The sequence below is a fragment of the Protomyctophum parallelum genome, assembly GCF_964188405.1.
Source record: "Protomyctophum parallelum genome assembly, chromosome: 13".
Taxonomy (NCBI): domain Eukaryota; kingdom Metazoa; phylum Chordata; class Actinopteri; order Myctophiformes; family Myctophidae; genus Protomyctophum; species Protomyctophum parallelum.
Genome location: NC_139708.1, coordinates 3,094,531 through 3,108,170, shown reverse-complemented (window position 1 = coordinate 3,108,170; position 13,640 = coordinate 3,094,531). Strand labels below are relative to the sequence as shown.

Sequence of the window (13,640 nt, the reverse complement as noted above, 5' to 3'; positions counted from 1 at the left end):
TCCCATTCACCTGATTCCTGAAAGAACTGCTCCAGCAAATAGGCCACACCCACGTATAATCAACTCATTTCATTGGACACAGGTTTGTTTTACTTTACTAAAAAGTAGCAGTGCAATGTCCAAAAAGAGTGTTATATGAATTTTAATATGCTATCTGTGTTCCTTTTGGTATTAATGAAAATCCGCCTATATAGAGAGTAAAATAAAATGTCAACGTAGACATGATAGCACTATTGTATGCATAGTGTGAAGCCTGTACTGTACCACTAACAGCAGGGCAACTGGGTTGAACTGAGTTTGACGCGTGCAGTGGTTAATTCAATGTCCAGAGAGTTGTGTTACTTTCGGATATGTCAATCCATTTATTGATATCCACTTTCTTTCATCAGTAGTATTCAAACGTAAATAAACTGTGTAAACTTTTAAACAAACAAACAACTGAACCTATCGACCACGCACGGTCGAAAACTGTGTCGTCTTCCCCTGTCGCACCTGAGTGCCATCACAGTGACAGGAAATGAGGGTTTCCATGACAACATGACCCACCATTCTGACTGACTGATTGCCATGACGTCATCGTAAAGAAGGACACGTTAACTTCATCAATCTTTAAGTGCTACGGACGACAAGACGTCTTATTGCCGTCTTTGTAATGGATGCCACGGACGACAAGACGTCTTTTAAAAAAAATAAAAAAATAGATTATTATTTTTATTTTTTATTTTTTCAACCATATTTTGAAAATTCCTCTAATCTGGTGTACAGGTGAGGACATGCACATTACATGCATAATATAATTACAAATTCTTTCTTTCTTTATAATGGGAGAATTGGCACTCAGAGCCTAAACTGGTGACCACCAGGTGGCGCTGAAGGAGTTTTAGTTTAAATAAACAAAGAGCATTTTGGCTCCAACACATAGTTTCATTATTATTTTGAGGTAAAGACAGACAGTAATCACCATACTGAAATGAATAGCCTATTTGCAGTGCATAATTTGTAAATTATTAGGTGCCATAGCCCAGCCATGAACCTGATTGTTTATTTTATTTTATATAGCCTAGTTTCATAAAACACATTTAATTTATTTATGTAACCATAGACCCAAATGTCTAAATAACAGCAGGGGCTACTGTTTCCATATTAAATAATGTAATAGAATAGTTCCCCTCAAGTTGTAAACATTGGAGACTTATTTGACATGATGGGGAAGCGGAGTCTTTGCATATTTGCGGAGCCCTCCTTAGGAGTTGGAGCACCAGACGCCCCTAACAGGCAGCGAATTAAAGTGATTATTATTATGTCAATTTAGGAACTTAACTCAGTTTCATTTCATCCATGGTATCTTTTCCATTATAGGTCACTAAAAGGTACATTGAGGACAAAAGGGGAAAGTAAAATTAATTTGAAAAAATGCATAGGCTATACATTTGAGGGGTAGCCTTTCTCTCCCAGATCAAAAGGTGGGGAAGGCTGCATTGTACCAGTGTGCCCTATTGGTCAGGTGACAGTGATTTGACTGCATGCTACTTGAAGCAGAATTATAAACCATTTTTATTTTCTCCGCATAAGGTTCAGGAGCTGTCATGGATTCCCCTAGGCCAGGGGTTCCCAAACTGTGTGCGTGCACCCCTTGTGGTGTGCGAGAGCCTTCTAGGGGGTGCGTGACATGAAAAGGCTAATGGTGGTGCTATGGTTTTATTTTAAATATATTAAGATATTATGCCAATATATGGCAAGTATGCCTATGCTGCATATATATATATGCCATATTCAGGTTCATATGTGCATATGTGGATAAATATTAAATATATATGTCTCTATATAGCTTATGCAATTTTTATTTCCATGTGGGGGGAGGGGGGGTGTGTCAGCTACAGTAGGTCGGGAAGGTAACAGTGCATGGCCAAAAAAGTTTGGGAACCGCTGCCCTAGGCCTAGGGCAATTGAATCACCTTTTTGAAATGTGTTACTGGACACCTTTTGGTGACACATTGGTGAAGAGATGTCTATTTCTAGCTACCGTATTTATGTAATATCCCCTGACTAGTGACTACTTGGATGTCATGTGTCCAACTATTGAGCCTATTACAGTTTCAGTAGTTGCAGTTTCACAACCTAACTCCTACAATGCCCCCCCCCCCAGTCTTTTTGGAGCGCGTCCTCGCGGTTCCCTTCTTTTTGGTCTCCATACACTCCAACTGGTCCAGAATGCTGCTGCGTATCATCACCAGAACCCCTGTCATCAGTCACATCACCCCTGTTTCTCCACTGGTTCCCAATCAAATACCGTATCGACTACAAGATCCTCCTCCATACATTCAAGGCCATCTATAACCTCGCCCCCCATACCTGTCTGACCTTGTCTACATCAACATTCCCATCCGGTCTCTTAGGTCTGCCTCCATCACTCTGAAAGTCCTCCCAGCCCGTCTGTCCACCATGGTGTGTGTGTGTGTGTGTGTGTGTGTGTGTGTGTGTGTGTGTGTGTGTGTGTGTGTGTGTGTGTGTGTGTGTGTGTGTGTGTGTAAAGGAATGGAGCACAATAATATAATGTAATGAACAAGTAGATGTCAGTGGGTAGGCCTACTGCCGTCCGTCGTCGATCACCAGAGCATTAAGGAGCTATTTACTCATGTGTTGAGTTATGTTGAACATAAAAAACAATCAATTACCCATGGCAGTTTCTTTAATATCAAATCTACCAGAAACAAATTGAATATGAAAAATACAATAAAAATACAATCATAATCAGTTGATCGTTTAAAACAGAAACCCTAACCCTGAAAACCCCTAGCCTAGAATGTTCAGTCAACTTGAACAAAAGGGTGCTTCAGAAGGTCTTCTGCAGTCGGCCTCGACTTCTCCTCCACAAACACCTGCCGCAGGAAGTCCCTGCACTCCTCAGACACCTCCTCGGGAAGCTTTGGATTTGTGGGCTCCGTGGCAATCTTAAACGCGGCTTGAAAACAGTCAAGTTCACCCCACGGAGGTTTCTGGGTCAGCATTTCCACAACAGTGCAGCCAACACTCCTGGCAGACATAACATGCATTATTAAGAGTTATTACAAAATTGTAACTAAAAGCACTCTCCTCGGCCAAGTTGCCTAGCCAGGTCTGTGCCAGTGGTGAGGTTTAGCCATCAGGACACAAGGAAGATGCATAGATGTAAAAAAAATCACACCTGTGTGAACTGAGTGGTACGGAGCCCCTAAGGGGACATTGTAAAGTAGTTCTTTTTTCAGGTGAAGATTATTTTTTTCAGGAGAAGATTGCCTGGGGTGACCAGGGGGCTGATGTCACGATGACCTGGGGGCTTGCCTGGGGTGACCAGGGGCTGATGTCATGATGACCTGGGGGCTTGCCTGGGCCCTGTGGTGAGCGACGGGGAGCTGAGTTAGGTGACGTCACAGAGTGACAGGGATTGTGAGTCAGGTGTCAGAAACGCAAGGTTTCATAGTAAACTGCGACCTCCGGTCGCAATAATCTTGATCACATGATTCAAGAGATAGTTATTGTTCAATTACCGATTACAGAGGTTTTTAACAAAACACTGAGTAGTGTCAAAAAGCGTGTTTTGACAAACAAAATGGTTTAAATTGGGTGTGGCCTATATGGGGAGTGCGAGGGCAAATGTTTCATTGTACGCCCTAAGGTTCAAAATCGGCCTCTTATCCCATTCTGAACGGGCACCCATTTTGGTGTCGGCATCATGTTATGCTTTAGCTATTGAAAAATAGCAGATCTACAAGCTCATATCGCGCCACCGAGTGGCGCGATACGAGCTTGTAGGTCTGCTATTTTTGAAAAATCGAAGAGCAACTGACATTTCTAGAATCTGATCTCAGGTCAGAATGGGTTAATCAGACCAGTGTGTGTCCATGTGGAAACCTCGTATGAATCTGATCTCGGGTCAGAATGGGTTATAGTACTACCATGTGACCGATATGAACAATTTGGCTGGAGGTTCTTCCTTGGCCTACTCTACTGGGAGTGTGAGTGCAAAGTTGCACGCAGATTGGTGCTGCTGTGCAATTAGCTGTTCACAGACAGATTCACAGACTCACAGCCTAGCCAGACTCTCAGAATCACAGGGAAAACATCATTCCCATCCCTGGCCATTCCAGATGTTATTGATTGTGGTTGTATCATCACCAAAGACGTACGTTCAAATTAGTGTTGTTTCCACATGCTTACCAGATGTCAGCTTTTCGTCCATAGGGCTCAGACTTGATGACCTCTGGGCTCATGTAGTAGGAGGTGCCAGCTTTAGTTTCGAATCCCGTTACAGAGTTGGAGATGTCCTCTATACGTTTGCTTGATCCAAAGTCTCCCAGCTTCACATTCCCAGCAGCGTCTTTCAGGACATTAGCACCTGAAGGACAGGAATACAAGATACATTCCCCGCCAGCATTAATTATTTAATTATTATTATATATTTGTTGTTATTTATTTATCATCTACTCGTGACTTCAGTATTTATATTTAATATTATATATTTTTTTATCAGACATGCTCCCTTCTTGTACAAACCCAATTCAAACTCCATTTTAACCATGATAGATTCATCGAACATCCGTCACCCGTCCTTGGTTCTGGTGACTGATATTGTCCTTTATTTCATTTTATTTTATTGTTTTAATCTTTCAAAAAATGTGTTTGTTATGTGTTGTGTTGTTAGGACATTTACGAGAGCAGGTGTGTCCCAACAGAGTTAGCCTTCACAGTTATTTTGTTTTTTTACTAGAAGGCAAAAACCCCAGTTGATTTATTTTCTGTCTAAATGTGTAAAAAGCCACAGTAGCAACCCGGAATACCAGGCTACATACACTTCGATTAAATGTCAGAGATTAAATTGCATGAAAATATTACCTGTGTAAATTAAGTCGGAAATCTGACCCAGTCATCCGGTAATTATGTGGCTAATACTAATGTAATGTTATTGCACTTTTGGAGTTACTTTTGACGTCTCTGTGAGAGATCTTGTTGCTATGCAGATAGGAGACTCCTTGAAGGATTTGTCTGGTATATTTCCTCGTCTCCTTCTCTGTCAGAGCGTGGACCTTTATTTGGTCCCATATAGAACCCTGGAGAGAAAGACAGAGGCAGAGAAAGGCAGAGAAAGAGAGTCAGATATAAGCAAGATACATGATTTATTAATGTTGTTAATGTTATTAATGTTACAACTTACAGGGTAGGGTGACAGCTCTATCTATTGTAGAGTGTTATGGCAGTATTGGACAATACCATTTCATGATTGTATGTATTCCATTTTCATTTCATTTTTCATTCCAAGCATTAGTTTTGCACGAAAAACACTACTTGGGCTAATTGTAGGTACCTATCTACCTAAATATGTATGTAATAAATAAACACAGTGCCCTGCCCATTACACACCCCAGGCATAAACTCAACAAAAATGATGAGTTTATTTTGGACCCTCTCACATCCGTAGTACTGGACAATTCTGTCATGACGCATCTTCTTATAGATATCTATCTCATGTTCCAGAGCAATCACCATCTACAGAGAGAGAGAGAGAGAGAGAGAGACAGACAGACAGACAGACAGACAGACAGACAGACAGACAGACAGACAGACAGACAGACAGACAGACAGACAGACAGACAGACAGACAGACAGACAGACAGACAGACAGACAGACAGACAGACAGACAGACAGAGACAAAATAAGAGAGAAGGGTTCAAGTTAGATATTTGGAAAGGCAGAGTGAAGTATATTTTTGAGGGGCGCTAGGCCCTCCTGGTTTCATGTTTGTCTTTAGTTCAATGTTTGTAAACGCCATTGACAATGAAGGGAAAATGTACGTCATAATGTGCCTCATTACGTCAAATTGTCTCTTTATTGTTAATGGTGTTTAATGTTTGTGTTGGCACCGTTTGTTTCACATTTTAGCTTACCTTCACCTTTTCCTAAATTATAGACAACCTTTAAAATAAACTACACTATTTGTAACCAGGTACAGTATTTATTGCAAACAGATGTAGGTGGTTCTCTGGAAAGTCTCTCACCTTGGAGGTTTGTTCACTTGTAAGATCAATGGGCAACTGTTTGCCAGCCATCTCTCGGCCTGTGTTGTCATAGCAGAGGTAGACCTCTCCGAACGCCCCTTTCCCCAGAAGCTTTCCCTGTCGCCAGTTCTCTAGCACCTGTGGAACTGTGGAAACACCAGACAGGTGAGCATACTAAATGTGGGGCACAATCTCTGGAGGGAGTCCAGTTAACTTTGAAACATTTTGTCGTACAGTCTTCTTAAGGTCTGTGTTGTGTTGCAAGGTGCATTTCATAACTGAGAAACATAAAATCTAAACATTTCATACTTTCAATGAATTATGCACAATATGCAGTCAAACAAAGTAGACATTACCCCCCCCCCCCCCCCCCTTTACCTGGCAGTGCCTTGAGTTGTGGATACGTGTCAAGAATCTCAGGTTTCTTTAGAAGTTCAAGAAACTGAGATGAAGTTTCCTCTCCTCTAGTAATAATTGTATCAATAAGTGTAATACAAGCAACTTCTTTCTGTGGTATATCCATCAGTTTTCTATAAAGTCTTTTATCAATAATTCCATCCGATTGTGCATGCTGTACAATGTGGAGATCTGAGCTGAGCCACTCGATGAGTTTCATCTTGTTGGCGACCAATATCTCCATAGACGATCCCTATAGAAATGAGTAGCAAGTATATACAGTATATATTATCCCATTCTGACCTGAGATCAGATTCATACGAGGTTTCCGCCTGACACACACTGGTCTGATGAACCCATTCTGACCTGAGATCAGATTCTAAAAATGTCAGTCGCTCTTCGATAAAAAAAAAATAGCAGACCTACAAGCTCGTATCGCGCCACTCGGTGGCGCGATATGAGCTTGTAGATCTGCTATTTTTAAATAGCTAAAGCATAACATGATGCTGACACCAAAATGGGTGCCCGGTCAGAATGGGTTATTTATATTTTTCTCCCAATATGCAACAATTGTAACAATGACACTATTGTCATTGTTGCTATTTGCCAGTAAACTTACCTTTACAGTAGCTGGAAACCAGGCGGTCTTCTCTGGATGAGGCACATCTGACCATCAAATAAGACATTTAATGGAATGGGGAGATACTTGAAAGTGCCACTTACAAATTTTCAACGTTGAAGTTTCACACATATTTATGAAAATTGGTTGACTTAAAGCCAACAAGACGTCAGCCAATTAGAATTTATAGTGGCGTTTTTTTGTGCATTTCAATTTTCAAGTTGTTTTCACAGATTGTACTTGAAAGAACTCATCCTAGGAGGATTGGCAGATCCGCCTCAAACTCGCTCACTGTACACAAAATACCTTAACGATGAAATCAAAAGCAAAAAAATAGTATGACACGTTAAACTTCAATCAATGCCAAACAGGAAGTGAATCCAGCCGATCTACAAGGTACGTCCTTTTGGCCCTTTTTGAGTGGTGCAACCACTCCTACAACCAGGAATGTCCGGATGTGTGTATCATGTATCCGTCATGAGCACGAGTGGTGTGCGATTGCGTGAAACCAGCAATGGCCAGCAATGTCGTGTGGGGTAATGCTGCGTGCGTGCATTTATTAATACCAGTAGGGGGTGCCAGAAACAGAGAGAGGGGTAGTCCTGAGAGAGAGAGAGAGAGAGAGAGAGAGAGGGGAATTGCACCACTCGGTTCACACAGGTGTGATTTTTCCTTATATGTAGCCTAACTTTTCAGATGATCGCCATGCATGCTTGTGGGTGGAATCATTGGAATCAGATCAGAGTCCTTTTGTCCTTCATTGGTGTTACATAATCCTGCCCCTTTCTGGTTGGTTGATATTTGATAGTTCCTATTTTTGCCATAACTTTTGAATGCTTTGTCATACACTACAGACTTGTGAGTCGCGTCACTTCATTCAATTGAGTCCTTGTCCTTCATTGGAGCTACTTAGCCCGCCCTATTCTGATTGTTCAATATTTTCTATTACTTTTGAACAATTTGTCATACAGAGTCTAACTGGACTCGGTTGAAAATCCTTGTCCTTCATTAAAGTGACTTAGCTCTGCTCCCTGTTCTGATTGGTCAATATTTGCCCCCAGAGTTGCAAGGGTTGAGTGGTGCCAGGCGCTCCAACAAGTGACCAAGTGAGTTTGTATGTCTTTTGAATCTGCTCTGAAGAAGGCTGCTTGCCGAAACGCGTCAGCATTCTCAAATAAACATGAGAAATCTGAGCCAGTCTTGCATCTTTTATTTTGCCGCTTTTTCCACTTAGTTATACTAGTTTTTGAGTAACAGCTGCAGCAGCGGCAGCCAATTGCACCACAAAGATGCAATCATTATTAATATAACACAAAACACACAAAATCAAATCCTCGAGGGAAACAACCACCCCCCCGGCCGAAGGGGTAAAACACGCCTTCGAGGCTGGGGCGGCCACTAACAGACCCAGTCAGCCCGTCAGCCTCCCGTTGCCCTCGCTATCGTTATCGGTTTTTTGCCGCCCATCACGCCCCTTCCCGTCCCACATGTACTGTAACTTCACTTACCCGATTCTGATTCGTTTGTAAACCTCCCTACTAGATCATTCCTGGGTATCTTCTTCAGAACATTCACCATGATGATCTGAGTTGTCTCAGTGGGGTACGTCTCCATGATCAAATCCACAGTTCGTGTCCTTGTAGCATTCTCCAGGAGGCTCTTTGGGATTAGCTGGAGACCTTCGAGGTTAGCACGCTGCTGCAGATGCCACTTGAACAACTCAAACTCCTTGCTTCCCAAGTCATTCAGATACGGCAAGATATGGGACATGGTTTATTCCTGGCACAAACAGACAATGTTAAAGATATACTGTGTAACTTTTTCAATTAAATAAAGTTCAATTTGATATAATTATTGACTGGCAAAGGTTTCACAACACATCAATGTCACCGCCTAAAGCTTTTTCTAAGGCGTGTCACTTTAGCTCGAAAGTCGCAGCACCTCTGCGTTTGCAGTGACCCTGCCTGTTTCAATGTGTGGTGCGACCGGAGCATCTGTCTGTCTGTCTGTCTGCCATTCATTCAGACAGACAGACAGACAGACTTGCACTTCCTGTCAGATTTTCCAATGGGTTTCCCCAGGCTTTTCTTTTTGAGCCGAATGCAAACGTAAATAAAAGCCTGGGTACCGAGGCTAGTCAGTCGAGTACGTCCATCCATCCATGCCTCTGTGGTGGGTGGAATCAGTTACACGCATTTGCAGTTTTGCTCATTTCTTTTTTTTTATATATTTTTTATCCCACGATTTTGTAACCCATTTTTCACCCCTGTGTCAATCATCTAATGTGATCCTGGGCTCTACACACCCTCCACCAACCTAGTCCCCATATATGGGGGACAAGGGGAGAGCAACGGACTTGAACTCATGCTTCCTTCATGCCTGAGTGTCCAAGTTGCTCCTTTACACCTGACAGGGGGGAGTTTCCCTGGTTGGACGTAGCGCGTGGAAGGAACACGTTATTCCAACCAGTTCCTTTCCCCTCCATCAGGCGCCCTGGCTGGCCAGGGGGAGGCAGTTTAGTGACCAGGATTACTGCATGTTTTTTGTGAGGATACCTACCCTAGGGGACACGGGGAGAACATGTGAGGGTACCTACCCTAGGGGACACGGGGAGAACATGCAAACTCCACACAGAAAGGCTCTTTCGCCAATTATCGCCTTCGGGTATGGGCACTGATGACGCGGAGGAGGAAACAAGCCGCCAGCACCCACAGCGTCCCAGGCGGGAATCGAACCCAGGACCTTCTAGCTGTGAGGCGACAGCACTACCAACTGTGCCATAGCGCTGCACCGTGCCCCCGTTTTGTTCATTTCTATTTTCAAGTTATGGCAGAAGTAGCGTTAATCGCTGTTTGGCCCGAACCCGACATCTAAATGGCACTGAAAAGAGAAATAGCATCGAGACTAAGGTCCTAATTCATTAAAAAGAAATACGCCACCGTTACACTGTGGCGGAAACAGATATCGTATTTATCCGTCCGATCAAGCTGCGTTGAGATGACGTGTTATTCAGAGAGTGGTGTGTACCACAGGTACGCAGGCGTATCGCAGGTGTACCGTGTATGTCATACTGAATGAAGCGGGTGCAAAGTGATCGGAAAAGCACCCGACAACCTCATCTGCATTGATCGACGCCCCATATCGTACCATAAAAGGCTTCAAGCATGACTCAGTAGACAGCAGTTTGAGATCCGTCTGTCAAAAAAAGAAAAAAGGCTTTGCAGCCGCAGACTATAATATATAATAATTCTACACATGTAGCAGGACAGTTAGGGCTTTTATGTTATGTCGTTTTTGCACCATTGTATATTACCACTGTAGGCTACTATATATGTACAAACTGACATCAATCCATCAAAGGACACCAAAGGAAATAAAAAGATTTCCAAGCATACAACGGTGCGTGCTCCGCTGAAGCAATATAATTATAATTTATTTAATTAAATTCGGGACCAAGGCGGGTGCTCACTGCACCTTTGCAGAGGTATAAAACATAACCGATATTTAAAATATCGGATATATGTCAATGCAAAAGTCGTCTTTTGAGAGAGAGCTAGAGAGAGAGAGAGGGAGGGGGGCATGGGCCCTCGACACGCGATAAAGAACAGTAGCCCATACATTCATAAGTGAATAATTATAGGCCTACCTCGTAGGCCTGGGATCCTCTTGTCTGAAGAAATTATAATCCAGTGAGTTTATCCAGTGAGTTAAACTATTCTGTGTGTGGCATCCATGCATGTGATCAATATCAATATACATTATTATAAAGTCTGTCCGTCATGTTTGTGAACAAGCGCGGGTGGAGGTGAGCTGGCTTAAAACTGATATGACTGGCCGACTTTCAAACACGCTGCATTCATTAGGCTAATGTGGTACGTCTTCTATTTTTTATATAGGCCTATAGGCTATAGCCCTTTTCATTTTCCAATGTGAATTGGATCGGCAGCACGCTGCTGTCTGCCCCACAGTTTGCAGAATTACAGTACATTTTAAGCACAAACTCAATACAAAGACTGTTAACTGTGAGTGGACGACCCAATTAAGCATTACACTTGTTTACAACAGGGTCCACATTGTTCAATTCATCAAAGCCTATGTTCTTATTATAATTGTGAGTTTGTTTTTTAACATGCGTGAGAGCCGATCTACAAGCTCACAACGCGTTGCACTGCGAGTAGAAAGCTGTCAAGTGAGAAGCGCAATCGCGCATATAGTAATATCCTAATAAATAAATAAAAAGGTGTCGGGCTTGCACTGCAGGGGCAGTTTCTGTATGGGACTCTATAGGCTAACTTGCCTAGAATGCATGCATTTAGGCATACAAGTGCACACAGCTTTTATTATATAGGCTATCATTTCTTTATGTGCTGATCGACCAATATGTTGGGGACACATGCCTACATATTTTATCTGAGATTTGGGAACAATTTATTGATTCAGCATGAAGACTAAAGCCTTCTGAATAAATCTATATGCAAGTGCACAGCTTCCGCAAATTTCTCCGCCACCTAAAGACGTCCCGTGGGATTTGACGGAGTTTCCGAACTGGCAATGGCCGTGAACTTGACGTTAACGGCCATTTCCATGAATTCCAAATTAATGTGGGAAATCCACGTAAATGCCTTTCCGCTAGCGTCACGCCCTAGCAGGCATACGGTGCAATGCACACAATGCAGAGGCAAAATAACGTTGAAAATCATGCACAAACTATTTTCTGTGTCATATGTGTACAATTTTACTCCAGTTTCATTTTTGTCAGCTCATTTCCCTGACATCCGTTGTTTATCCTGTGTGTAATACACACGGCTACTCTGGCAACATGCCTATAGCTGTAACTGTGTAAACACACATGGCCATTATCTTAGTAGCAAAGAACCTTCATCCACAATAAGTTGATATAATTTACCTTCATGCAGGAGAAGTTGAAAGAAAAACAGATGTTTCACCAGCGTGTCTGAATTCAGCTGAGGGTCCACTAACTTCCTCACACTGATAAACATGTGTGACGTCAATCTGAACTAAAGCGAAAGTAAGTGTCAAGTTACATTTGCTTGTTGTGACATTCCTCTTCTCGTAGTACATTATGGTTCACATTCTTCACCATATACAGTATACTGCAATAGTCATGGATTTTCCACATGTGTAAAATGGGTACTGTACATGTATGTAATGAATGCCAAATTGCCAATCAATGATTTTTGCCAAATATTGAAGTGGGGCGTGGCTCAGCTTGTGTCACATGTAAGGGGCGGGGGTTGCATGGAGGAAGTAGCTACTCTACTGCAGATGTTATGGTTGCATGTTGCTTGGGTGCAGCCCACTAATTTATTAGAGTAGAATCAGTCTACCTGAATGAATGTTTTCATTTTAATTTTTCTTTGTGAGTAATATTTGCCAGATATTTTTTTATCTTGTGACTAAATTTAAAGGTATATTCAGTGATTTCACTCAAAACACCTTAGGTTTCGTTTTTGGCTGTGGGACCCAGCCTTTCGTCCAATCAGGATAGAGAGTCAAAAACGAAACCTAAGGTTTTTTGACCCCCAGGGGTTAACTGGGGACAGGGAGGAACTCCTTATATGGCCAGCACACTCTATAGTAGGGAGGATTATCGCAACAAAAAAGTAAGTGATATTTGAATTAAGTGAAATCACTGAATATACCTTTAAGTCTCATGCACATAATATAAGATATTTAAATGATTTAAAATTATTATTATATATAATGTGGGATAGTAGTAGCCAGGCGTGATCTTACAGTGCATGGCATCTGCGATGTGTCCTGCTGTAGATTGGCTTTTTAAGATATTATATTCTTGAAAAAGTTATGTTTTCTATGACCGCCCATAAGTCAGACATCCCTCTTAGTCAGACCTACGTGGCCGGTTAAGACTCACCCGTGCTGCGGGTTAAAAATCACTCATGGCTTCCTGTGAGGTTAGGGTTAGGTTGGTGTCAGTGAATAACGTACGTGGGGGTCGCACCAATGACATTTTACCTGCAACCATACCGTGCTCCGTCGTTTGCTATCCCCCATTTACCTCATTGTTGACCAAGAAATGTGTAACAAGGTCTTTCTCTCTCTCTCTCTCTCTCTCTCTTGTCCATAGGAAAATAGGTGATCTACAAGCTCAGAACATGTCACATCAGAACCAAATTCTGAGCTTGTATATTGGCAATTTCCACCACATCTTAAGGTCATTACACACTGGCGAATTAGCGACGCGATGCGAATAAGCGATCTGAAAATGCGAAATATTGCATGTTGCAGTTCGCCTGCGAATCTCTGCAAAATACGACACCAGAGCGAACAAATAAAAGCGAAAACGGTCGCATTTTCGCACATTCGCACATTCGCCACTGATGTGGAAGCTTGCATGGACTTCAATTGGTTTTTTTTAAATGCGAATTATTCGCACGAATATATCGCGTCGCTAATTCGCCAGTGTGTAATGACCTTCACACTGTAATATTATGGTCATGGCAATTTCCCTGCCCCTTAGAGTTAAATTGTACTACATACTACAGTCAACAATTTATTGGTGTGTAAAACCAAGAGGAATTTAACAGAAAGAGAAGATTATGCAATATCC

General features: G+C 42.2%; 1 protein-coding gene across 2 annotated transcripts; it reads right to left on the bottom strand.

Annotated features, from left to right (window-relative positions):
• Window positions 1–2,710: 2,710 nt before the first annotated feature.
• LOC310868785 (mitogen-activated protein kinase kinase kinase 3-like) lies at window positions 2,711–12,032 on the bottom strand. Of its 2 annotated transcripts, none has more exons than XM_083779252.1 (9): window positions 11,955–12,032; window positions 8,557–8,827; window positions 7,049–7,095; window positions 6,412–6,682; window positions 6,034–6,179; window positions 5,398–5,523; window positions 4,961–5,087; window positions 4,198–4,375; window positions 2,711–3,033 (listed from the first exon to the last, which is right to left on the bottom strand). In XM_083779252.1, the coding sequence occupies exons 2-9, from the start codon at window positions 8,816–8,818 to the stop codon at window positions 2,808–2,810; spliced, it is 1,383 nt and encodes a 460-aa protein (XP_083635378.1). In that variant the 5' UTR covers window positions 8,819–8,827; window positions 11,955–12,032; the 3' UTR covers window positions 2,711–2,807. The 2 variants fall into 2 exon arrangements, with proteins under 2 accessions (XP_083635378.1, XP_083635379.1); XM_083779253.1 differs by having other exon boundaries at window positions 5,416–5,523.
• Window positions 12,033–13,640: the final 1,608 nt, after the last annotated feature.